We start from the raw sequence: 25,183 nt of genomic DNA on the forward strand, positions 1-25,183 counted from the left end.
AGACGAAAACTAAGGGAGGGTGGGGCACCTAGTGTCACTTTTTGGATTTTGGCACTCACCCCGATACTGTGCGAGAAATGAATCTGCTTACACTTCAGAAGGTTGCTTTGATCCTTCCTTGATCGCAAAAACATGTTGTGGCGTTTCGACAACACCTATTTCTATTATTTACATAGCTTCCCGCAGACCTCTGCACTTGTCACTTGGTGCCCCAGCCCGGGGCACCTAGTGACAGGTCATATAACTCACATTACCAGCATAGAGCGACGCTCCAGCTAATTGAAAATTATCCGTTTTAGGCTCTTTAAGCTTTTCTAATATCAAACCATTCTGAACGGCGCCATTTTTTCCCAAGAAACTGCATTTTACTACATTGCCAATCAAGTTCAATGTTCTACGAAATTGTCGTACAAATTAGTCTCATTTATGTTTCGTTGTGTGACAATCGGTGACAATGAGCCATTCCCCTCCTACAGAAGCAAGATGGCGGCGGGTGGCGGAGCGTAGCGGCGACCCAAAACAAAGCAGAAGACGCGTCCACTTTTCCGACGCGTTGCTCGTGCAGCTGGTCATTCAGGCTTCTTTAGAGCAGGTTCTATAGATATCGTGGTATTTGATCATGGTTTTTCATTTCCATAGTCATTTTCTTAGCTCGAAACGGTGCATTATTTTGGGTCGCCACTACGCTCCGCCACCCGCGGCCATCTTGCTTCTGTAGGAGGGGAATGGCTCATTTACTTCACGGTTACCAAATCGATGTTTTGAAACGTTTAAATCGTTGAAATACGGTAAATAGAGTGTGTCTGTCACTACCTGCCCCGGGGGCTCTTTTTCGTTTACAATTTGATATCAAGGAAATGAAAACACATGTTTGAGCTGGTTCAGCGAAAACAACATCCTAAGGGCCCTTATTATTGATTAAAAGTGCCAGAACGATCAGCAGTGCCGTTTACTGAAAGAATGGCGAGAAAACATTTTGTGAAAAAGTCGTAAAATCTGTGATTTTGGGTAATTATTTTCTTTGTTTTATTCTAGGTGCTAAAATATTTTGTTCAAAGTCTCACTCTCAATTGAACATGATTCCACAGCACAAGACCTTTAGATTAGCCACCTCAAGATGTCTAAAAGTGCCATAGGGTGGCCAGGGCACCCCTGTGTCACTAGGTGCCCCTGTCACGAGGTGCCCCACCCTCCCTTACTCCCTGAATTAGTCTGCTGAAGAGGAGGGCCAGGCAAGTGGCCTACCTAAACGCCTCTCTGCACAACCTACGGCCTTCCTCCGTCGTTTTCTTCCTTCCGCTTGGGTCGTTCTTCATCCTTACCCAAACATAGTTCAAACTGAGACTCACGCATACGCGAGTCTCACTAAAGAACCAGGGGAAATAGAGAAGTGTGGAAACGGAAGATAGCCGACATTTCCTGTCAAATCTTTCCTATGTCAACAACGACAACAAAAACAACGGCAACAACAACAACATACGACCTGGCCAGCTTAGGCCGTTCACACGGGCGGAATGGCGCCGAAAAGCAAGAGCGCGCTCCGCTGCGCCGCCTGGCCGCTACCGCCGCTACCGCGCACGCGCGCCGCGCGGCTAGTTCCGAAATGGCACTTATCAGCAAATCAGAGCGTTGTGATGCGCAGTAAGTAAAGGCAGCTGGCCGCGGCCCGTGACGGCCCGGGCCTGGTGGAGGGCCTCGGTGCCGCCCAGCACACTGATTCCGAAAGTCGTTTTCATCGCTGTCTCTCTCGCACCTACACGGGACGCCCCATGAGTGCGAGAGAGACAGAGCGACGAAAGCCGTGCTCGGAATCAACCTGCCGCGCGGCCGCGCGTCCCACAAAGGCCTCGGCTGGGCTCGCTCCGCTCGGCTCGCGTGATGCGCTGGTCACGGTTGACGACCCCCAGGCCGGGCCCTGCGGACGTTCTCGTCGCTCAGTCTCTCTCGCACTCATGGCGCGTCCCGTAAGGGTGCGAGAGAGACAGAGCGACGAAAACGACTCTCGGAATCAGCCCGCAGGCCTCCCACACCGCGTTCATCACGTCGAAAACGTTACTCGGCCCGACGCGGCCTCCGAAATGGAAGAGTGGTGGCATGGGTGCAGGAAATGCTCTTGGGTGGAAGATATGCTCTTGGGTGGAAGTAGAAGTGCTCTTAGGCGGACAAAATGCTCTTCGACGGAAGAAATGTTTTCGGGCGTAGGAGGAAATGCTCTCGGACGGAAGAAATGCTCTTGGCAGGGAAACACTCGCAACGCGACGCTGCGAACTTCTGCCTCGACACGCACGAGCTTGCCTGCCGACGCGGCGGCACCATCCTCACCGAGCGGCGAGCGCACGGCCACCTGTTGCGCCGAGAGAGGCAGCGGCCCGCCACGCCCGGATGCGTGAAGGGCTGCCTGCCTCCACGGCGGCGCTGAACGCGACGCGTCTGAATGGTTGCCTACCTACACGGCGGCACAGGTCAACGGCCTCAACGCCTGCCTACCTATACGGCGCACGCCGCGTTCGAAGGGCTGCCTACCTGCACGGCGCTGCTGGGCGCCATGCGGCGCGAAGTGGTCTGCCCAGGGTGTTCCCCTGGAGGCGGCAAATAGTAGGCGAAAAGTCGCACTTTTGACCCTGTCAGTGGGCTGCTGTCGCTGCATCCATCCTCCCTGAACGTCCCTGGATCCGCCCTGGCACTGCACTCGCTGCACTCACCTGTGCTCGCAGCACGAACTGCAGCCGCTGCGGTCGCAGCTGCTGTCGCTGCATCCGCTGCTGCAGGAGGCGACGCTGTCGTCCGGGTCCAGCAGCGGCTTGCTCCCCATCCGCGTCATCCGCGCCGCCTGCAGGGCGAAGGGCGTCAGCAGACTCATTCCGAGAGTCGTGTTCGTCGCTCTGTCTCTCCCGCGCCCATAAAAGACGCCTCCTAAGTGCGAGAGAGACAGAGTGACGAGAACGACTCTGCGGGCGGGCGGCGGCGGGCCGGCTGTTCCTCTCGCGCCGCCCATACGGTACGCCTCACGGGTGCGAGAGAGACAAAGAGATTAGAGACCTCCGGTTTGGCGGGCGGTCAATCTCTCCCGACTGCAGTCATGACTTTCCGACGTGAGCTCACCGGCGGCTGGTAGGGCAGGTCGAGCTGCATCTCCACGTCGGTGAGGGCGTCCTCGGTGAGCGAGCGCAGACTGCGCGCGTCCCACACCCTGCGCGTAGCGCGGCCGTCGCGGTGGCCGTGGCCAAGGCCGTGGCCGTGCACGGCGCCGGGGACGGCGTGGAGGCTGTGCTGCGACCGGGCCGCCGCCAGGCCGTAGCCGTACGCGCTGTAGGGGCTGTAGGGGCTGTAGGCGTAGTCCTCATAGCCGTAGGCGTAGCCGTGGCGGGTGTCGTGGCTGTCGCAGCGCCGCAGTCCACCCTCCTGCTGCACCCTGCAATGCATTCGGATCGGACTCACCTCCTTCATCTCCTTGTCGCTGTGACATTTATACGTTCATTCATTCAATCATTCACTGCCTCATGCGTTCATCATTCATTTGCTCATACATTCATTCAATAATTTACTTTTGGTCATGCATTCATTCAATCATTCACTTGCTCGTTCATTCAATCATTCACTTGCTCGTTCATTCAATCATTCACTTGCTCGTTCATTCAATCATTCACTTGCTCATGCATTCACTCAATCATTCACTCGCTCATGAATTCATTCAATACTGCACTTGCTCTCGACGTTCTCCGCCGGTGCCACCAACCTGCTATGCTGGCCTGCGCTGAAGGTGACGCTCCTGGCCACCTCCTTGCGCTGCTTGTAGTGGCGCTGCTTCTGCTGCGCCTGGTCGGCCTGGTCGGCCTGGTCCTCGCCGTGCGCGTTGCCGCTGCCGCCCTTCCTCGTCGCCGAGGCCGTGGCGGCCGTGGCGTCGGCCGGCCGCTTGCGCCGCAGGGTGTCCCTGGTGAGGGTGCCCAGCTCGTCCACGCTGCCGCGCACCTGGCGAGGAGCGAGAGAGAGCGAGGACGCGGTCAGCGGGCCGCATGCATTTCGATCAACACAACAAGTGCTTCGCCGCTGCGTCTCTCTCGCTCGCTTGCACTCTTGGCGCACGTCGCCGTTTTAAGCAGCAGAGACAGACGGAACGGCGAAACGCTCTGCAGCCGTTTGATTCCGATTAGTGCTCTCGTCGCTCTGTCTCTCTCGCGCACCAACGGGACGCTCCGTGGGTGCGAGAGAGACGGAGCAACGCGAGCGCTGTTGGGAATCGAACGGCTGCGTGGGCGAGAGCGATTCTCCCCCGGGGCGTCGGCAAAGCCTGGCCTAAGCTCTGGCCCGGATGAAGAAGAGTTGCGGAAGTCAGAAATGACAGTTTCTATGAGAAATATACCTTGCGCATGGGGTCTGGAGCTCATCCGCAACGTACACTTCTCGTGGAAACTGCAATTCTGACTTTTCTTTTCACTCTTCTTCCGGGCTGAGCGCTCACCTGGCTCCACCCGCGCTGCACGACGCACAGCAGCTCCAGCAGGCTGTTGGTGCGCACGGAGCGGCCCGCGTTCGCGCTGCCGCCCTTCTCGTCGTCGCTCTCCGGCGACGCGGCCGGCGACGCGGCCCGCGACGACGCGCACAGTGTGGCGGACGACGCCGAGGACGACGCGGCCCGCGACACGCCGCCGCCGCGGCCCGCCGGCTCGCGAGGCGCCTCCTCGCCGTCGCCGTGCGCGGGGCTGGAGAAGGAGTTGCCCATGGCGGCGCACTGGGATGCACCGGGAGGCACCGCGATGACCGCCACCAGGATGCCGCTCTGGGTGTCGACGCCGCGGACGACGCCGCGGACGACGGGGCGGCGGCAGGCAGCAGCTGTCCCCCGGCAGACTCCTCACATCCTCCTGCAGGATAAGCAAGCGGAGAAACAGACAGTAATAACCGATGCTGAAACATGTGGCACTCGACTCGGGACGGCCGTCCTATCCCGGGCATGGGGAGGCCGGGGCCGGGGTCCGCCGGGCCGCACTTGGCCAACGCTCAAATCGTTGATCGCACTGGTTTAGAAAGTTAGGCGAACGAGGTTTTGCATCGCGGCGGTGCACCGCGCCGGCGCATGTGAGTGAGTGAGCGCACGTCCGTGCGTGTGTGTGTGTGTGTGTGTGTGTGTGTGTGTGTGTGTGTGTGTGTGTGTGTGTGAGTAGGGGGCTATAGATGCGAAGTGGCTGCGGTTTTGCCTCGCACCACCCCTTTCTGCCAAGTGAAAATCCCGCCCGGCCGGCTGCAGACCGATATTCCGAGAGTCGTTGTCGTCACTCTGTCTCTCTCGCACTCGCGAGACGTCCCGTATGGGTGCGAGAGAGACAGAGCGACGAAAACGACTCTCGGAATCGGTCTACTATGCGGCTTCGCGGCTATGATCTGCAACTACTTCTCCAGGTACTCGCTAGCGGCCCGCGGCATAGGCCGGGCCCCGCCCCGCGCGCCGTTTTGCCGCCCACAACCCGGCCCCGCTCCGCCCCGCCCCGCCCCGCCGGCTACGCCGCAAGCGATCGAACAGCTTCCTGTCTAATCAGGACAAGCACGAGGACCCGAGCATTAAGGAAAATGGTGAAATGGTGAGATGGTCGCAGGAGGGGGCAGGGTGATGGGCAAGCGTTGCGTTCACCGAGCACGCCCGGCTAGCCCCTCCTAGTGGGCCTCCCTGCTGGAGGCACACAGGAAGCTTCCTATAGCCGCGCACGCTCATCTGCCCCTCGGGGTGGTGTCGGATCCAGAGCAGTCCAGGGGCGGCCCCTGTCGGTGGGGGCGCGAAGCACTAGCACACTGTAGGACTTTTAGTCTCCATACAGGGGCAAAATTACGACTTTTTTGCCTGCCTATCACGCGGCTATACGCCCATGAGATTGGAGCGGGAGGGGGAGGGGGGGTGCGCCCTCTGTATATCCGCGCCTGCCCACAGGATCGGCCGGCCCGCCGCGCGATCGGCGACTCCTTTCAGTCCTTTCTGGCAAACTCGTTGGCCGTTTTAGCCACGCTACAGCGCGCCGGCGACGACCCCGCGCCGTTCCGGCCGTTCCTTCCAGCCGTTCCAGCCTGGAATGCTTAATTGCTCCGACGGTGCCAATGGAACGTTTCGTTGTGGTCGTTATTGTTGATTAGCTTCTAGGCGTGCGTGCTGTGTGTGTGTGTGTGGTGTGTGTGTGTGTGTGTGTGTGTGTGTGTGACCGTCATCTGTTTGCCGCGGCTCAGGGGCGTGGTGGCCATGCCGTGGTGCTGCTCTGCGCCCATGGCGCGTCGTGCGGCGCGCGGCGTCCCTCCCAGTCCTGTAACGGATTCACCACCGCCGGGACAGGCCGGGCCGTGGCGGCCGAGGCCGAGCCCGGCCGAGCCATCACATCATCGGCCGGCCAGGTCCATCCAGCAGCGGGCCACGCGCCGCCACGCCTCGCCACGCCGTGCCACGCCGTGCCACGCCGCCGGCCCGGCCCGCGGGCGCACGCCGCGCCGCGGTGTGCCTCTCCACCTATGGGCCGCCGCGCCACGCCACGCCGGCAAGCAGAGCAGCGGCGGATGTGAACGACCAATGCGGCTGGATGCCTGGCCTGCGGACTGATTCCGAGAGTCGGTTTCGCCGCTCCGTCTCTCCCGCGCCTACACGGGACGCCCCATGAGTGCGAGAGAGACAGAGCGACGAAACGGACTCTCGGCTGCCGGGCTATCGGCAGGCCCGGCCTGCTTGGCCCTGCTACACAGCAACTCGCTGAGGCGAGCGGCGAGCCCGAGTAGCAAATAGCCTGACCCAGCGGGCCCACTGATTCAGAAGAGTCATTTCGTCGCTCTGCCTCTATCGTAGGTTTGTGAACTCGTTTGTGAATCCCTCGGGGAAAGACACATGAAGACATGGCGACGAAATGGCCTTTCGGAATCGCCCTGCTGCAGCGAGTGCTGCCCCGCGTTTGCCTGGGTTTGAAATCCTCGCTGGCCTCCCCGAGCAGGGGCCACCATGACGCAGCCTTAATTGGGGCAATCATTTCATGCTCATGCCCATGAACGTCCCCGTGCCATACTACAGGCTGGCGTTACAAGTTCAATCGCTATCCACGTTTTCAGGGAAACCTTTCACGTAGATTCGGCGAGAGTCGGGCGAAAACGCCTGGTGGCATGGCATACGATCATGTGTGGTCTGCCCTCTAATGGTAATGGTAATATGGTGGGTAGGCAGTCCCTGATGCAGCCGTGTCGGCGGGCTGCCTACCCTCGGATCTGCAGGGGTCCGCGTGGGTCTCCACCCGCCTCCACCACAACGTTGTTGGCACTTAAGTGGTCACAATTTTGCGCACGATGCACCAGTTGGCTGAAAGGACCTCAGCCTGCCTGCCTGGCAATATCTGGGCTTTGCATGGAAATCCTTTTAACTCTGGTGCAAAGTGGGCAAATTTTTGCCAACCTTCACTTTATGTACTCGCACTCTCAGTAGCACAGTACCAACAAACAGAACTGGGTATTGGAACACGGCTCCCCTCCCCTGCCTCCTCCTCTCCTCGCCCCGACAGGTGTAGCATCTGTATCTGGGTCCGCCGTTAGCAGGCAGGCTAACCTCATCCAGGTCCACCCATGTTCGGATCCCTTCGGTCCTTCCGCGCGCTCCGCAGCGGACTGATTCCGAGAGTCGTTTCCACCGCTCTGTCTCTCTCGCACTCAAAGGGCGCTCCGTATGGGTGCGAGGGAGACAGAGCGATGTGAAGGACTCAGGGGATCGGTCCGCACGGCCTTGATGAGCTCAGCGGGAAGGGCGCGCCTGCTTCCCTGCAGCCTGGATGCTAATGCACCCAACTAGCATGCAACTGGTCTGCATCTCGGCTGGGCCTGGCTGGGCTCGTACACGAGGAGGGGAGGGGAGGAAGGACAGGGAGGGGAGGGCATCGGAGCACACTTGACTAGCCTCTCCATGCACAGTTAGTTAGCGACTGCGATTCCTGGCGCCGCAGCACGCCGCCCCGCCCCGCCCCGCCAAGCCGCTCTGAAAACACTCCGCGCCGAATTGGCACGTCCTGGATCGGGCGCCCCGTCCTGGAAGGCGACCTTCAGGACGGAGGGTGCGGCATGGCGCTGCTTGGAGGGCACACGGCACCGCCTCCGCCCTCTCCGCCACCGTAAAGTCCCCCGCGACCCTTGAAGGGCCTCGCGGCCTCGCGGTCGGCAAGGCCTTAGGCAAGGCTGTCCGGCCGACAGCCGAGCGATTCAGAAGGGTCGTTCCGTCGCTCTGTCTCTCTCGCACTCATAAGGCTCTCCGTAAGGGTGCGAGAGAGACGGAGCGACAAACCGATCCACTGCATCGCTCGGCAGTTCAATATAACGCGCCCAGCGGCTCGGCGGCGCCTCGGCCCGTCTTGCCTGCAAGTAGATGGCGAACAGCGCCTCGTCGCTCTGTCTCTCTCGCGCGCCAGCGGGCCACTCCGGGAGTGCGAGAGAGACAGAGCGCGACGGAGCGACGAACGCACTGCGAGCCTCATGCAGCAGTCATGGCGCAGCTGCAGTCTGCTCCACATTCCGGAGGGTGCCTTCCAGTGCACTGGCATGCCTTCGCCGCGCCGCGTCGTTGAGACTCCGTGCTCCGTGCTCTGCCAATGTCCATCAGGTCACCGCTCGTCAACCTCGCCGTGGCCCTACAGCTGGTACACGATTTATTTTCCGGAGCAAGTGATGCGGACCTCCACGCCCCTCCCCAAAGTGGCCACATGCTTTACAAACGGCCCCCGGGGCATTAAAACTTTTAGAGCCAATCACGCAGAGTCGCGTTCCGCGGCCCGGCAAGGCCCGGTCGGCCGGCCGGGGGCAGCGCACTAAAACACGTCGAGAATTATGGAGAAGCGTATACAGCTTTGGGAGAATCCGAGAGGCCGGCCGCGCAGCGCGCAGCAGCAGAGCGCCGCCGTGCAGGCGAACGGTTATTTCTGTCTCCTCTGGTCCTCGGCGGACTGATTCCGAGCTGTCTCTCTCGCACGCGTGGGGTATCGCGTACAGGTGCGGGAGAGACAGAGCGGTGAAGTCGTCCCCCGGAATCCGTCTGCTGGCCTCCTGCGGGCGGTAGCGCGCCGGTCCACCGAAAACACACAAACGGCCCTCGCCTCCCTCCAGCTGGCTGGACTCGCCTCCAGCCTCCAGCGGAGCCTCCAGCGGATCGGGACGGGCCGATAGGACGGGACTGGACGGGCGTTCCTGGAGCGGTACACGACAGTGTCGCGTCGCCGTGAGACGGTCCCGAGTCCCGGGGACTGGTTGTAGGACCCTCGAATGGATGCGGGGCGGGGCGGGGCGGGGCGGGGCGGGCCGCTAGGACCGGCCGGCCTGGGGCGCCCCGGTTCGGTGCCGCTCGATGGTCGCATCATCGCGCCGCGCCATGCTCAAACCGTTCGCAGGGCGCAGGGCACACCCCAACCCAACCCACCCGCCGAGGCTGAGATTTTCACCCTCTTGTAATGAATGAACACGACGAACAGACACACTGTCCTCGAGTCACAAAATGTCACCAAATCAGGCATTTACTTGACGCGAAGTTGTGATGGTTTCATTCGTGCTGAAACGTTATTGGCATTCCCTGCGCGAGGCTTTCATTATCTTGACGGGCACAGAGCGAGAAAGCAAGACAAGACAACGCTTCAGTAACGCTAACAAATGATTTGGAGCTCCTGTGCAAGGGCGGACCCGAGCACGGCTTCAGGGAGGTTAGGACTCCAGTGTCAAGACTCAAGAGCGAGGTCAAGAGTAATCCCTGCCCTGCCGTGGCGTGTTTTCACTCACCGACTACACTGTAAACTCGGCAGCGCGCGGCAGCGGGTCGTTGCGCCGCGTTGCTGCGTGTAATCCTTCGCAACGTCTCGGACGGCGTGTCGCCGCACCTTGTCGCACTCTGGGAGCGCTCGCACGCACTCGACTTGCACTGCCCGGCGCACTTGCACTGCCGTCCCGCCGTGCGACTCGGCGCGGCGACCTGGCGGCGACGCGCAACCTCGCGGTCCACGGAACGCGCCGGACGTGCGGAGTGACCGGGAGTGACCGGCCGGCGGAAGAGGAAGACGGACTGGAAGACGGAGACGCAGACAGACAGGACGCACTCGCTTCACTTCCACTCGCGGTCCGCGGTCGCTGGCGGCGCGGGGCGGTGCGGTGCGGCCGGGCCGAGGCTGGACTGACAAATGACCGGCGACTCGCGACTCGACTGCCTCCCGCTTCCCGCGACTTGGCGTCGCTTGGCGTCGCTTGGCGTCGCTCCGCGTGCTTCGCGGCGCTGGAGCCGGCCGGCTGGAGTAGGCTGGAGCCGCGCCGATCCTGGAGCGAGAGGCCTCTCTCTCGCACTGCTGGGGCGCCCCGTGAGGGTGCGAGAGAGACAAAACGCCGTTCGGAATCACCCTGCTGCAGAGGAGAGCCTCCGGGCTGGAGGCTTGTCTGGAGGGCTGGAGGGAGGGGACAGTCCCTCGGACCGCGGGCTGGCCGGTCGACAGCGCGGCACGTTCGGAACACGTCCAGATCACGTCCCGGCCGTCCGGCCGTCGCGACGAGACGAGACGTGTCACTCCATTCGGCGAGCTGCGAACCACGCCACTGGGAACACGACGGCCGCGCGGAGGCAGCGAAGGGCGGCGGCACCAGGGGCGGGACGAGGATGGACGAGGCAGGGCACGGCAGCAGGTTGACCGGCTACTAGCGGCGACTAGGTCTCGGTGATGCTGCGGCGGCTGCTTCACGTCAGTCCAGCGAGGCTCGCCTAGGCTCGCCGGGCCTCCCCCCCTTTTTTCCTCCTTACAGGCTTACAGCGTGCGCTCCTGGAGGACTCCACCTCGCTGCGGTGGTTGTCGTGGTCAGCGCGCGTGGCCCGTGTACCTGCAGACTGATTCCGAAAGTCGTTTTCGTCGCTATGCCTCTCTCCCACCTGTAAGGGACGCCACATGAGTGCGAGAGAGACGGAGCTACGAAAACGGCTCTCGGATCAGCCAGCATGTTGCCCCTGGGGCTGGGGCCTATCGCTTCTCTCCCCCCCCCCCTTTTGTCCGCAAGATTACTGAGCACTTGCCTTTGCCGACCCCACTTGCTTGCAGCGATCACGACCCCCTCCTTCCCCCCCCCTCTCACTCCGCCACTGTAACCGCACCTGACGATACAAACGCAGACAAACATATCAACGTCAAAAATGTATGAAAAAGGGCCTCTGCTATCAGTGTTGCTCTTAAAGAAGGATGTGAGTGAAGTGACATTGTGATGGAATCATTCGAGTGTCGTGAGGCAACAGATCACGCTGTTCATACTTTAGCCAATTTGCTCCGACAGTCTTTTGGCACAGTTTGGTGAATCTTGGGAGAGGAAAACTAAACTTGCTCAAAAGATCTGTCCCGCGCTGCGCAAACAATTAGGATTCTCGCGCGGCACAATTAATTGCGTTACTTCTCTTAGGACGCGGGCCGCAATTGATTCTGCACCCTTCTGGGGACATTGTGTCGACGAATGTTTCGATGCCTCTTCTCTTCTTGACGCAATCTTTTAAGTTCAAGTTCATTTGGCGCCTGCCTCGAGTCGATGCCATCCCGCACTACAGCGGGGTGAAGGATTGCCTAGCTGGCGGGCGTTTCGTTCGTGGATGAAAAACTTAGCAGTTGTGCGCTAGCCTCGTCGTCATGCAGCCTTAAAAGTGAATCTGAAAGCGAATATACTACCCCGGCCGAGAAAGGCTGATGATTTCCCGCCAAAGTGCAGCCGGTCCCGAAGGACGTTTATTGTTCCAAGTTGCCGCAACGTTGTATCGAGGTAGAAATTCGAGCAACAATTTGGCCTGTCGTGTGGTGATTTTCCTTCGAACGACAGTGTTGCGCCTGTCACTGGTGTGCCGCACGCGTAAAGATGGACGTAGCTGACGCTCAAGTTGGAGGAAATCGCGTTCGGGATGATGTTGGAGTTCGGTGTCAGAAGCTGTTCCAGGACTTTTTGGAAGAGTGAGTTTTTTTGTGGATTTTGAAATGTTTATCACAAATTTACAAGCATGCTTTCCCGTGTCTAAAGACCTGAAGCTTAGCCCAACCGTTCTGTCCTTAAGGGGGCTGCCACTTGTTGATGTTTGCGTTTTGCATTTGCTTCTGCTATTTTAGCCTTACTTTTTCTTATTCAGATATGTCCACCATTTATCCTGTGTCTTTATTTATTTTCTATGATCTGCTTGCAGGTTCAAGGAAGATGGTGTGGTCAAGTACCTGGACCCTATCCAGCAGCTTAAAGAGCCTGAACGCAGTACTCTTGAAGTTAGTTTCGATGATGTTGAAAAATACAATCAAAACCTTGCCACCACTATCATAGAAGAATACTACAGGTTTGCCATGCTTCTTATATGCCTTGGAGGATTCATTTCTGTGTTATATCACCTTTGTTTATGTTTTATGTCATACTTTCAGAATTTATCCTTTCCTTTGCCAAGCTGTGCGCAACTTTGCCCATGATCGGGGTGAAGCCAGGAAAGATAAGGATTGCTATGTGAGCTTTGTTGACGTTCCTACGAGGCACAAAGTCAGAGAACTGAATACTAACAAAATTGGCACCTTGATCCGTATTTCTGGTCAGATTGTGAGAACTCATCCTGTCCACCCTGAACTTGTCATGGGTACATTTGTCTGTCTTGATTGTCAGACAGTTGTTCCTGATGTTGAACAGCAATTCAAAGTAAGTTGATTACAAGTTGTTTTTATCTTTTCTCTGTTTTTCACCTTACATCTCAACTTAACTCTACCATTTTATTGTCCAGTTCACAAACCCCACAATATGCAGAAATCCTGTCTGCAGCAACCGTCGCCGCTTTATGTTGGATATTGACAAGTCAACTTTTGTTGACTTTCAAAAGGTTCGCATTCAAGAAACACAGTCTGAACTGCCCCGTGGTACAATTCCTCGAAGGTAATTAGACATCTGAATCATTAATTACTTTTTTTAAGTGCTTGTGAGCTTCTCCTAATGCATTTTTATTGTTTTGGTCCCTCTCCCTGTAGTGTGGAAGTTATTTTGCGTGCTGAGATTGTAGAAACTGTTCAAGCTGGTGATCGTTATGATTTTACGGGAACCTTGATTGTTGTTCCTGATGTTGGTGTATTGGCCAATCCTGGAACTCGTGCTGAATTGAACTCTCGCCACAAAGGGGGTGATAGTCAGCCAGAGGGTGTTCGTGGTCTAAAGGCTCTTGGTGTTCGTGAACTTAACTACCGCATGGCTTTCTTAGCATGCAGTGTAGCTGCTACCAATACTAGGGTAAGCCATTGTGTATTTAGGTAAAGGTGTGTTTTTAAGACCCTGGTATTGACTTTTGTTTATTTTCCTTTCCAGTTTGGTGGAGTTGATACACTTGGGGAGGAAATGTCAGCAGAACTGATGAAGAAGCAAATGACTGATGCTGAGTGGGACAAAATTTATGAGATGAGCCGTGACCGCCAATTATACACCAATCTGGTGAACAGTCTGTTTCCTTCCATTCATGGCAATGACCAGATTAAAAAGGGGATTGTTTTAATGCTCTTTGGTGGAGTACCCAAAACCACTCATGAAGGAACTACCCTCAGAGGAGACATCAATTGTTGCATTGTTGGAGACCCTAGCACTGCCAAATCACAGCTGCTGAAACAAGTAAGATGTTTCCTTCTGGCTGTTTTTAGAATTATCATATAACAAAAGTGATAAAATTTTACTTTAATATTTAACATATCTCTTCTAGGTGGCAGACTTTATTCCTCGAGCAGTGTACACTTCAGGCAAGGCATCCACAGCTGCAGGTCTGACAGCTGCTGTTGTGAGAGATGAGGAATCCAATGATTTTGTTATTGAGGCTGGCGCCCTCATGTTAGCTGATAATGGAGTCTGTTGCATTGATGAATTTGATAAGATGGATCCTCGTGATCAAGTTGCCATTCATGAGGCTATGGAACAGCAAACTATTTCAATTGCCAAGGTATTTTATTAAACTCCGAGCTTTGACCATTATAGCTTCATGTGGTTTCTTTTTTTTTTCCTCCATTAACATATTTTCTGTTTATGGTCTTTAGGCAGGTGTAAGAGCAACTTTAAATGCCAGAACATCTATTCTTGCTGCTGCCAACCCTATTAATGGACGTTACGACAGGTCAAAGTCTCTGGCACAAAATGTTATGTTATCAGCTCCCATCATGTCACGTTTTGATTTGTTTTTCATCCTTGTTGATGAGTGTAATGAGGTAGTTACATTTTTCTTAAGTCCAGTATAAATGAGGTGTATCAGTGGAGTTCTGTTTCTTAATAAGAAATCTGATTTTTTAACAGGTTCTTGATTATGCCATTGCAACTAAAATCCTTTCACTGCACTCTGGTGTTGATGATACTGTAGAAAGAGTGTATTCTCAGGAAGAGGTTCTGCGCTACATCGCATTTGCACGCCAATTCAAACCAGTCATCAATGAGGTTTATCTCATTTGCACTTCATTTTATTTTATAAATAAACTGTTTTTTACTTACATTTATTCTAATTATTTATGTCATGCAGGGTGCATCTTCTCTCTTAGTTGACCAGTATTGTCAGCTGCGCCAGAGAGATGGCCAGGGAGCTGGTAAATCAACTTGGAGGATTACAGTGAGGCAGCTGGAGAGTATGATTCGCCTTTCAGAGGCAATGGCGAAAATGGAATGTTCAGATGAAGTACGTAATGTGATCTCACTGTCTTGTCCAGACAAGTGTACTTGTTTTTTAAATAATCCCTTATCTTTTTTTCTAGGTTCAAGAGCGTCATGTTTCAGAAGCTTTCCGTCTTCTAAACAAGTCGATTATTCGGGTGGAACAGCCTGATATTAACCTTGAGGCAGATGAAGATGAACCTATGGAGCTTCCTCCAGAAAATGGAGAAAATGGTGTGAATGGTAAGTGCTCAAGACCAAAATCTCATTTTATTCCCATTTCTATAACTTTGTTTTTTGTTTACTCTTGTTTTTTTGTTTTTTTTCAGAGGATGATCCTGAAGAAGTCCAGCCCAAGAAGAAATATACATTAACATTTGACGAGTACAAAAATTTGTCAAACTTGCTAGTTATCTTCATGCGTCGTCAGGAACAGCATGCGGAGGAAGGTGACTTTGAAGAGGGCAAAGAGAGGGGAGTTAAAAAGAGTGAAGTTGTAGCATGGTATCTCGACAATGTCATTGATCAGATAGAAACAGAAGAGGAGCTTGTGGAAAGGAAAGCTCTGATTGAGAGGGTCATTGACCGTTTAACTTACCATGTAAGTTGTTGTTAATTTTGCCCTTTTCAAAGTTTGTGGTACAAGCCTTGTGTTTGTCTATTCATTAATGCACTGTTTTTTTTCCTTGTAGGATCAAATTATCATTCCACTCATGAAAACTGGTCTTTCTGGACGCGATGAAGAGTCACAAGAAGAAGATCCACTTTTGGTTGTCCACCCCAACTACATTGTTGATGCCTAAGCTGTCTTATGTGTCCCTATCCATTCTCTGGTTGTGAAATTGCATGCTTTCAAATTAAGCAATTCAATTCAATTCATGCCATGTTTTTTTTGTGTAGATACGACGTGTATAATTTTAATCCTAGATTTTATCTTAGATATTATTAAGTGATGAAAGTCAGTACTTTCTGACCAGCTGTGCCTTAAGTAACATATTTATTTTAAGTGTAGAATGATTGCGGTAAGGTGAATGATTGTGGCCAAGTGACAATAAATTAAGAAAAGTGTGTCTTTATTCAGGTATCTGATTTTCTTTCTCCTTTTTAAAGACATGACTAGAGGTTGAAACATGTTCTTGACAATCGCACTTTTGCACAATGTTCAATGAATATTTCAAAATCTGTGTCCCTTACATACGTTTCTACTGAACGTAATTAACGACAAGACAGGGTACGATTTTGTAGCTAATACAGGTATATCTAAAATCAATAATATTTCACATCTTGCATATAATTTGAATAATCAACATGTCAACCACCAGGTCAACCCAAAAGAAGCTTCCTAAAATAACAATGGAATAAATTTACTCCTTTCATCTGACTAGAGCCTGAGTAAACTGACTCGGAATAACATGGTTCAGAATTTAAATTTCTTTCTAGGAAATTGAAATCTAATAACATAATGGCATTGTTGAAAATTATCTCTTGCTCTTTCTGCCACCTGGAAATGAAGCATTTGAATTTTCTTTGTTGTAGCTGGCACTTAACTCCTAGAGGGAAATTAATCTAGGCTTTGTGTCTGTGGATGAGTTATTCAGCATTTCTGTAACAAACACAAAATTTGCATGTGTGAGACAATTGATAATCAAAGTTCTGTCCTACCGCCTATTTCATGATGATTCCAAACCCTTTTCATTTACATAACAGATTCCAGAAGATGCAAGGACTGTAGAAAATCCATATGAACATGAGAGTTGTGCAAGCATTCATTTGGTATTAATTTGAAGCTTTGATGTGAGAAATGAGAGGGGAGTGTTGAGGTGCAAGCAATGGTACAGTGGACCACTTAATCTTTCAGCACATCAACCCTCTGCAGAGAGATCATGTTGAGGCAAAAAGGTCAAGGCTTACTGGACTAGGACGTTTATGAAAAGGATCATTGTTATGTTCAAACTGAACTTTATTTTAAGTTATCCAAGCTGGTACAGGAAGTCCCAGACATGATCATACATGAATGTGCGCTGGGGTTCACATGCAGGATGTAGTTGGATCACACATGCATTATTACAATACCAGATGAAACCAAACTAAAAATGTAAGTCATTCGTACATTTTAGAGAAATAAATTTGATGTGTTCCGCGACATTTAAGAGACATGCATTTGGTAAGCATATCACTCAACCAACAATGGAATACATACTGGTTGTTATCATCATTATGTAAAATTGCTAGTCTCAATATTGTTTAAAAAACAATGTACATTCTCTTGAGTAAAGGTTCAAACGAAATAAGGTAGGAACTTAAATCAGGAAACATTGGTCTTAGCATATCACTAGGTAGACATTTGGTCATTGCTTGATGGGCATTGATGAGTATGTTGGTTTGCTTAAGTAAACAGTTTGGTGGACCGTCAATGTTAACCAGAACAAATAAAATATTAATTTTGTTATGGAAGAAGCGCATTAAGCATTATTATCAAGTTGAGGACAAGCTTTTATCATGCATAACTTAAAATGCATCCTAAAATCACTGGGATGATGCAAGAATTATCATTATCACACACACTAATTTTTGCTCCAGATAAATTAAGTAGATCAACTTAAAAAATAGTTTAACTGAACATCACAAATACAGAGCATATTGTCTCATTGTTCTAAAGAAAGTCTTCCTAAATAAATAAATAGCATCAAAAACTAATAAAACTAGTAAAAAGGAACAAATGCGGGACAAATCTGACCCCACTTTGGTCTACAAATCAAAAGTTAAAAGTTACAAGTACAGAGGGAAAATGTGTCGAGCTAAAGAAATGGTAAGGCAAAACAGTCACTAGCGACGCACAACCAAAAGCAAATGCCATGAAGGAGTGTAAGATATTCAATGCACAATGGAAACTCAGGAACTCATTGGTTATGTGAACTGAATGAACTGAATGCCATGGGATGGATCAAGTTCTTCATACATACACAATGCGCATGGTGTTGGTGAAGCCAGAGCCCTGCTTCCAGCCAGTAACAATCACCACAGGGTCACCCTTCTTGATGAAGGCCTTCTTCTGACCAAACTGAATACCAAACTGAACACGAGCATCAACATCCTTCAGCCAGTCAGACAGAGCAGGTTCTAAAAGAATAAAACATGCCATAGAATTAAAAGACCTTGATAAGTTTCAGCTTCATAATTTATTTAAGGTATGAAGAGCTTACCCTTGTAGCACAGGGGCAGGATAGCGCGGTAGACATGACATTGGCGGGCAACCTGTTCGTATCGGGTAACAGCAATGATGGGGCACTTGGGGCGGTACTTTGAAATGAGATGAGCAGATCGGCCTGAAGTAGTAATAACAATAATGGCGGAGGCGAGGCACTTCTGTGAAGCTTCAACAGCAGCAATAGCAACGGTGTGAGTGGCATCAATTGGTGGAGAAGCCTAAAGAAATAGTCTTTGTTAGCAACTTAATTTTGAACCTTATCTTCCACAAGTAGGGAGGCATTTGAAGATATCTGTGACACCTACCAGGCAGCTCAGGTCACTGAACAGCTGCTTCTGCCAGATTGCAGCTTCAGCTTCCTTGCAAATGTTGGCCATTGTCTGAACACATTCAATGGGGTACTCTCCCTTGGCTGTCTCTCCAGACAGCATGACGCAGTCAGCACCATCCAGGATGGCATTTGCTACATCAGAGATCTCTGCACGAGTGGGGCGGGGTTTCTTCACCATGGACTCCAGCATCTGAGTGGCGCAGATGACAGGCTTGCCGACCTGGAAGATAGAATTAGTTCAAAACAAGAGTTCAATTTATATTGACAGGAAAGTTGGTCGCTGGAAAATACAATGGAAAAATGTATATACCTTGTTGCAGCGAGAGATCATAGCCTTCTGTGCAAGGAATACTTTTTCAGGAGGAATTTCAATACCAAGATCACCACGGGCAACCATGATACCATCAGAAGCGGCAATGATCTCATCCAGGTTGGCCATACCCTGGTGGTTCTCAATCTTGGCAATGATCATGATCTTCTTGCCAGCATCACCTTCAAATCAAAACAACATGATAATGAGTGATGAAAATTTCACGAGGCGCAGATATGTGAAAACTTTTAAGGTTTAATTACCCAAGATTCCCCTAATTTCTTTGATGGCAGCAGCATTACGGATGAATGAAGCAAAAATCATGTCAACTCCCTGCTGAACACCGAACTGCAAGTCGGCCTTGTCCTTCTCAGAAACAGCTGGAAGATCAACGGGAACACCAGGAAGATTGCATCCCTTACGAGATCCAAGCATGCCACCGTTCTCAATCTCACAGTCAATGTAGTTGTCACCTGAGAAAAGAATACAACACCATTAAAGATGCATCTAGAGCATGGAACAAAGATCAAATATAGTAAGACCAAACATATATAACAAATACTAACCAACTTTGCGAGCAATGAGGGAAATAAGTCCATCATCCACAAATACTCTGTTACCCTCCTTCACCACCTTGGTGATGTTTACATAGTCAACGTAGATCTGTTTCTCATTACCAGAGTTCTCGGCAGACTTGTCAGTGGTCAACCTGATGGGATTGCCCTTCTTCAATTCAATCTCGGCTGATCCACCCTATTGGATAAGATAGGATCATTTTTACAAAGTACTAAAATAAAAACTAAAATTTCTGGGAACTTAGGGTTTTGAAAATAAGTTTCTGGAAAAGGGAGCACTTACACCTTCCAGAAGACCAGTACGGATTTCAGGTCCCTTGGTGTCCAGAGCAATGGCAAGGGGATGAATAATGCCCAGCTTCTTGCTGTAGCTCTCCACAGCTTTGCGGACATTGGCAATGGTCTCTCCGTGGTATTCATAAGAGCCATGGGAGAAGTTTAACCTTGCTACATTCATGCCATTATCAATCATACGCTCGAGCATAGCAGGGTCCTTGGAAGCGGGTCCTGTGAATGAAATTAATGTTTGAAGGATAAGAAATATTTATTAGCACAAAACTCAGACAAAAGGTAACATGCAACTTACCAATGGTACACACTATGCCTGATAAGCGAGTGTATGATGCTTTGGCATCAATGTCCAAAGCACACATGTGGTTCAATTGAGTGGTTGATTGTTCTTGAGCCATCCTGATCTTACACCCAATAGGGTTAGCCTAAAAAACAGAAGTAAGGAAAACTTAGACAATGGTTCATCACAGTCAAATTCAGAAAGACAAAGCCTTTGTACTGTGTAAACGTAGGCAATACCTTCTGGGAAAATAAAAATAATACACAAGCTAGTTTTAGAACTGCAATCAAGTAAGCAACATACATCAAAATAGTAAAACATTTGTTTAAAATGCATGCCAAGTTATGTCTACAAGTTTTGATGGAGAAAATCATCACTTATAATCTAGTTAGTGTCTTTAATTATTATTTTTGTGTGGTACAAATCTGCCAACCACAATTTCTCATTACTTCACATGCAAACCAAAACAGAAACAATCCATACATTAACTTTAGGGTTAAAAAAAAAAAAAGAACAGCAGAACAACAGACTTTAACTCACTAGAGTCAAGCAACACAAAATACACTAAATTATCCAAATTCAAGCCAAAACAGAAAAAAAAGGAAAACATCAGTGTTTTGAACCAAACAAAGAGCAGAACAAGTCTATTTAATGTTTTGCTTTGACCAGGAGATACTATTCAAGCAAGGTCATCATCTATCACATTTTTATTAATAGCAACACAAATCAAAACAAAGCAGAAAAGTATAAAGCTTGAACACTTTGATACATTTGCAATACATAAAAAAAGGTAAATCATATCTGTCAAATCAAAATAGGCAAAGGTGAACCTAAACACAACTACAAAATTAGTGACAGATACATGTTTTTACCTCATTTGTATTGTCATTGACAGTTGGCCAAACCATTGTTCTTTTAATTAGGAACCCGCTTAAAGGTGAAACTCTGCAGGAAGAAAAGATATCCTTAGGGACACTGCGGAGACCCCAGCGAGGACAGAGAAGCACACGTATTAGCTGAGACCCTATCACCATACAGCAAAGCCCAGCACCACAAGGCAGGTGCTCCCTTCCACACTGACCTCTACCGCCACCCTGTTCCCCTGCCCTGGCTCTAACGCTCAGCTGGCTCAAAACTCTTCCTCAACCTCCCCCTCTCCCACCACCCAGAAATAAAAATAGCCCTTGAATTTTTGCCAAGGGCTCCACCTTGGACCTGGTGTCTAAAGCATCAGAGCGCCACAGCACACAGTTCAGCACAAGCTGCAGCCCTGACAAGCTGCCATTCCCAAGAATCCCAAAAGCAGGAACCGTGAGTATCAGTACAGCATATAAACTCAAAACTGTCTCCTTCAAATGATTGAATTGATTTGGAAGTACATACTGAAATACTGTTAATAAAATAAAAATAATGCATAGTACAGAACTTAAAAGTAAGGAAACCTCCATGAGAATCAAAAACTATAACAATAACAAGAAGTGATTGAAAATATTGTGCGATTGGTTTAGTGTTACAAACAATGAAGGTAATTAGCATTGATAATTATTGAAGTTGCTTTAATATGTGGGATTTAAACCTTGTGAACATTGACAGTACATAAAATGCATACAATAAATTATTTTTCATTAATGAATGGAACCAATTATGCAAAGTACACAATTGTGTTGTTTTTAGATTTTTCTTTATTTCAGAATGCAACTGGCCCACTCGAAGTTGGTTTCTGCAACAAAATTTCACTGGAGGCCTCTGGCAAACAGGCCGGAAGAACGCACCACCCCATGGGAGACGGGCAGTAACCCTTTCGTTTCGTCCTTGTCCTTGGAGCCGTTTCGTCTGCCCTAGGGCCCCCCAAGCATTGCACTGGCGCTCTCTCAAGAGTTGCCAGACGAGGAAGGGGACGCAACCCACAAAGCAAAGCCACCTTGCAGTGCAGCAGGACGGACCGGAGCGGCGAGGCAGCCCCGTCCAGCGGCAGCCGCGTCCTTCTGGGCAACCTGTCAAAGCACCCCCGCGAACATAACCTCCACGAATGGCCGTCTCTGTCAGAGGGTCTGCGACTCTGGCGAAAAGGCGGCGGCAAACGGTGCGGGCGGCCGTAGCCACCTCAAAATGACGTCTAATGGCGAGGCTCTAGCGACCGGGGGCATCGGCTGGCGCTGACATTGACCATCGACCGCCCCGGACGAAGGAAAGTCGGGAGGACATGGCTGATGACACTGGGGCAGCGCAGCGCAGCGCCCACAGTGTTTAGCATTTCGCCATGACGACGGAGTGACGACCGCTAAATACAAGGGCAATGAAAAAGCGGCGTTCAAGCGCACGGAGACAACCCACCTGAGTAGAAATGGGAAGAAAAGACGCTCGCTCCACGGATCTCAAACGGCGAGTGGCAGAGTCAAAGACTCGGAGTGACACCGTTCGACGGGCAGGGGCGGGGAGGGGAAGGGGCGGGGTGTCCTACTCCGTCCTATGAGGTGCGGTGCGCATGGGCCGCGGCGCCGTCCGCGGCTCAAGGTCACACATGGCACCGTGCTGGTCAAGTGGCGTCCCAGCCGTCCCAGGCACTGGCATCCTGGAGAGCCTTCGCCAGGACGGCCGCGCCCCGCGAAGGACCTGCAAGGACACAAAGACACAAGGGTAGCAAAAGCGGATTTTATTCGGTGGGCGGACAGGGCGGCAGCGCCGCTCGCGACGGCAACGCCTTTCGGGAAGCAGCAGAGTCCCCCATCCTCGACTCGCACTTGACTAGCTCCTCCAACAGCTGATGCAGCACGTGAAGGGGGAGTGGGGCATGCGCACGGCGTGCCTCTAGGCGTGCACGGCGTGCTCAGCACGTCGCCTCGCGGAACTGCTGACGAACAAGCGGCATGGCCGCGAGAAAAAAAAGTTTCTAGAGAAACGGGCTTGGAGGCTCTGCTTTTCGATTGCCACTAGAGTCATCGCCGTTTGTTTCAAGGGCCGTCCATTATTTTCCTGTGTTCGACAGACGTCCTGGCAGCACGCCAGAATCAGTCGTCTAGGCCTACGGTGTCTAGGTGACGTCTAGGAGGGAAGGAGGGGTCCAAGGGGTTTGATTAACGCGGCCCGTCCTTGAGATGCCATCCCACCGTCATAGCGTCACAGCCGCCAAGGAGCACTGCGGCGAGGGGTATGCCCACCACAGCTTGACCGCGACCGTGACGAGAGGACGGCGATACCCCGTTCCCTACCATGCCCCACGATCAGGAGTATTCTCGGAGATGACGATAATCAAACAGCGGGTGGGCGAACGAACGAATGAATGGACGAATGCATGAATGGACGAATGAATGAATGAATGAATGATGACTGGGCGAATGAATGAATGAATGAAATGATAATTAATAATGCCCTGAGGAACTGGATCAATGCAGGGCAGGAGGGAAGATTGAATCTCTTGGGATCTGTGGAAGAATGAATGGGGAAAGGACTACATGAATGAATCAATGAATGCATGAATGGTCTAGGAGCGTTCACCGGTTTGGTTTGTAGAGACATCTAGTCATATTTCCCTACCCACACCGGACTACCCAGCAGATGGGGATGACTAGGGGTGAAATGACACTGCAGATTTCCTCACCAATCAAGCTGACCGCACTGCAGGTTGAATGGAAGAATGAGCAGAGATGGAGCATAGGGCTCGGGCTAGTTTGGCGCGACCGGAAAGGCAATAGGCAACACTGTTTAAATTAGTCCTGACGCCACTAGCAAATGACACGGACGGGGAACCGGGGTTGAATGAGACGAGGCCGGCCCAGGCCTAGATGCATAGAGGCCTAGGTGGGCCCGGGGCAAGGGCAAGGGGTCTGCCACTTCTTGCACTCATAGAACGCGTCCAGCGGAAACTCACTTACATTTTAGCTGAAGAACGCCTGTATTTAGGCAATTTGTGAGACAAGCGCCTGTAAGTAGGCAAAAGGCATGGCGGAATGGAGTGTAGAATCACTGCACTCACACTCAGTCGTACATAATTTTAGTCAGTGGCAGATCCCTCGGCGCAGGGTGGATGCAGAGGCCCACAGGGGGAAGTCCCCGGTCCTAACTCAGGGCGCAAGGCCGACGCACCTCCCCGATGCACCGCCGTCCACTCGCGTCCGAGGGGTCCGAGGACACACCGGCCGCGTCGCCGCGTCCATTCGAAACCGCTCGCGCCACGCGCCACTGCGAGTGTCCTGCGCAAGACTGACTCGCCAAGCTCCGCCCAAGTGCCATGCAAGCCATGCTACTTCAACCGGCTCCATCCCGGTCATTCACGCTCACGCCACCCGACGCCCTGCCCGCCAGGCCACCCGCCAGGCCACCCGCCAGGACCGGCAGACTCATTCCGAGAGTCCATTCCGTCGCTGTCTCTCTCGCACCCATGGGGGAAGTCCATGAGTGCGAGAGCGACGAAAACAACTCTCAGACCCAGTCTGCAGAAAGCGCAAGCGGGAAATGGGGAGGGGGGGGGCGACTTACTCACTAAACACGCATTACACAAGACGACAAACGGGCAGTTCCCGTTGGGATCTCAAAATTCGCGGAATTGCAAAACATGCCGTTGACTTTGAATGGATTGGGAAACTAGATCTTCCACAAGCCCGTCCACCGCATGTCTCAGTCCCCCTCGAGCGCAATCATTTTAGAAAAGGCGCGTCACTCAGGCCGTCACTCCACACCCCGTGCGTCCCCGCCCCTATTCTGTATGACCCCCAAACCATCGGGGATGGCGATCGCCTGTTGTGTGTGCAATCCATCCTATCAGAAACCTATCCCAGAAGAAAGTGAGTGTGGGTCCCGATCATGTTAGCCCAGGGCCCTGTTTGCCCAGCACGCCCAACACACACTCAACCCTTGTTCCACTCCACGTTCCACGGAGTATCCGAGCGCGTGGCCCACAGGACTTGCAAACTTAACAATAACACACAAACACTCTATCGCCTGATAAGGCTTATATGGCGGTGACGTCACCGTTCCGAATCCTCGTGTGGATGACAAATGCCACGCGACATGGAGTGCCTGCAGACCACCTGGCAACGAAGGCGTTGGTTTTAAACTGGTCTTGGTGGGTGAGTGTGTTAGCAAGTTATCCATTTTAGGCGAAAAGTGCTTTTGCATTCCTACCGGGTTCAAGTTGGTGGCGACGACGCCCCCGTCGCCATCCTGCATTCACGCCAGGAAGTCATCAGAGTTTAACGAAATGCAGGAAGGGCCAAAGTCACGCATTTGTTGACTGCATTTCGCCTCATTGCTGACCAAAAGGGCTCAGAGAGTTTGACGTCTCTTGACTCACGCACTGACCCCAAAATGATCGAGGGGACGTACGACGCGCGGAGTGGGTGTGGGGGACCAGTCGGGGACCAGGGAGGGCCTACAGGGAAGTACACCGCGGGCGGGGCGGGGTCGAGCGGCGCGGGGGTAGGAGGGAGGCAATCTCAACGCCCCGAGACACAGCCGTCTGGGGAATCTCCAGTCTCCAGAAGCGTGGGCGCGTAGATTTCCCATCATAGAGTGCGTCTCGGAGGGCAGGCACGTAAAGTAGACGCCCGCCTCGCATGGC

The 25,183-nt window shown here is 52.1% G+C and overlaps 3 protein-coding genes across 5 annotated transcripts; 1 reads left to right on the forward strand and 2 right to left on the reverse strand.

The window, feature by feature from the left end:
* The first annotated feature begins 11,675 nt into the window (after positions 1-11,675).
* LOC117649520 (DNA replication licensing factor Mcm6) lies at positions 11,676-15,707 on the forward strand. Its single transcript, XM_034392390.1, has 13 exons — positions 11,676-11,945; positions 12,173-12,316; positions 12,399-12,663; positions 12,746-12,894; positions 12,987-13,242; positions 13,318-13,614; positions 13,703-13,936; positions 14,031-14,198; positions 14,284-14,421; positions 14,504-14,656; positions 14,733-14,874; positions 14,961-15,232; positions 15,324-15,707. The coding sequence occupies exons 1-13, from the start codon at positions 11,854-11,856 to the stop codon at positions 15,432-15,434; spliced, it is 2,421 nt and encodes an 806-aa protein (XP_034248281.1). The 5' UTR covers positions 11,676-11,853; the 3' UTR covers positions 15,435-15,707.
* On the reverse strand, positions 15,688-22,102 carry LOC117649521 (pyruvate kinase-like). 2 transcript variants are annotated; one of them, XM_034392391.1, is made up of 11 exons: positions 21,961-22,085; positions 20,499-20,571; positions 19,642-19,771; positions 19,339-19,562; positions 19,047-19,233; positions 18,744-18,953; positions 18,481-18,662; positions 18,145-18,390; positions 17,835-18,057; positions 17,595-17,751; positions 15,688-16,234 (listed from the first exon to the last, which is right to left on the reverse strand). In XM_034392391.1, the coding sequence occupies exons 2-11, from the start codon at positions 20,532-20,534 to the stop codon at positions 16,222-16,224; spliced, it is 1,608 nt and encodes a 535-aa protein (XP_034248282.1). In that variant the 5' UTR covers positions 20,535-20,571; positions 21,961-22,085; the 3' UTR covers positions 15,688-16,221. The 2 variants fall into 2 exon arrangements, with proteins under 2 accessions (XP_034248282.1, XP_034248283.1); XM_034392392.1 differs by lacking the exon at positions 20,499-20,571 and having other exon boundaries at positions 21,961-22,102.
* Positions 22,050-23,931, reverse strand: LOC117649526. Of its 2 annotated transcripts, XM_034392398.1 has the most exons (3): positions 23,710-23,931; positions 23,225-23,289; positions 22,103-22,239 (listed from the first exon to the last, which is right to left on the reverse strand). In XM_034392398.1, the coding sequence occupies exons 1-3, from the start codon at positions 23,892-23,894 to the stop codon at positions 22,163-22,165; spliced, it is 327 nt and encodes a 108-aa protein (XP_034248289.1). In that variant the 5' UTR covers positions 23,895-23,931; the 3' UTR covers positions 22,103-22,162. The 2 variants fall into 2 exon arrangements, with proteins under 2 accessions (XP_034248290.1, XP_034248289.1); XM_034392399.1 differs by lacking the exon at positions 23,225-23,289 and having other exon boundaries at positions 22,050-22,239; positions 23,710-23,909.
* Positions 23,932-25,183: the final 1,252 nt, after the last annotated feature.

Source organism: Thrips palmi, unplaced genomic scaffold, assembly GCF_012932325.1.
Source record: "Thrips palmi isolate BJ-2018 unplaced genomic scaffold, TpBJ-2018v1 HiC_scaffold_4, whole genome shotgun sequence".
Lineage (NCBI taxonomy): Eukaryota > Metazoa > Arthropoda > Insecta > Thysanoptera > Thripidae > Thrips > Thrips palmi.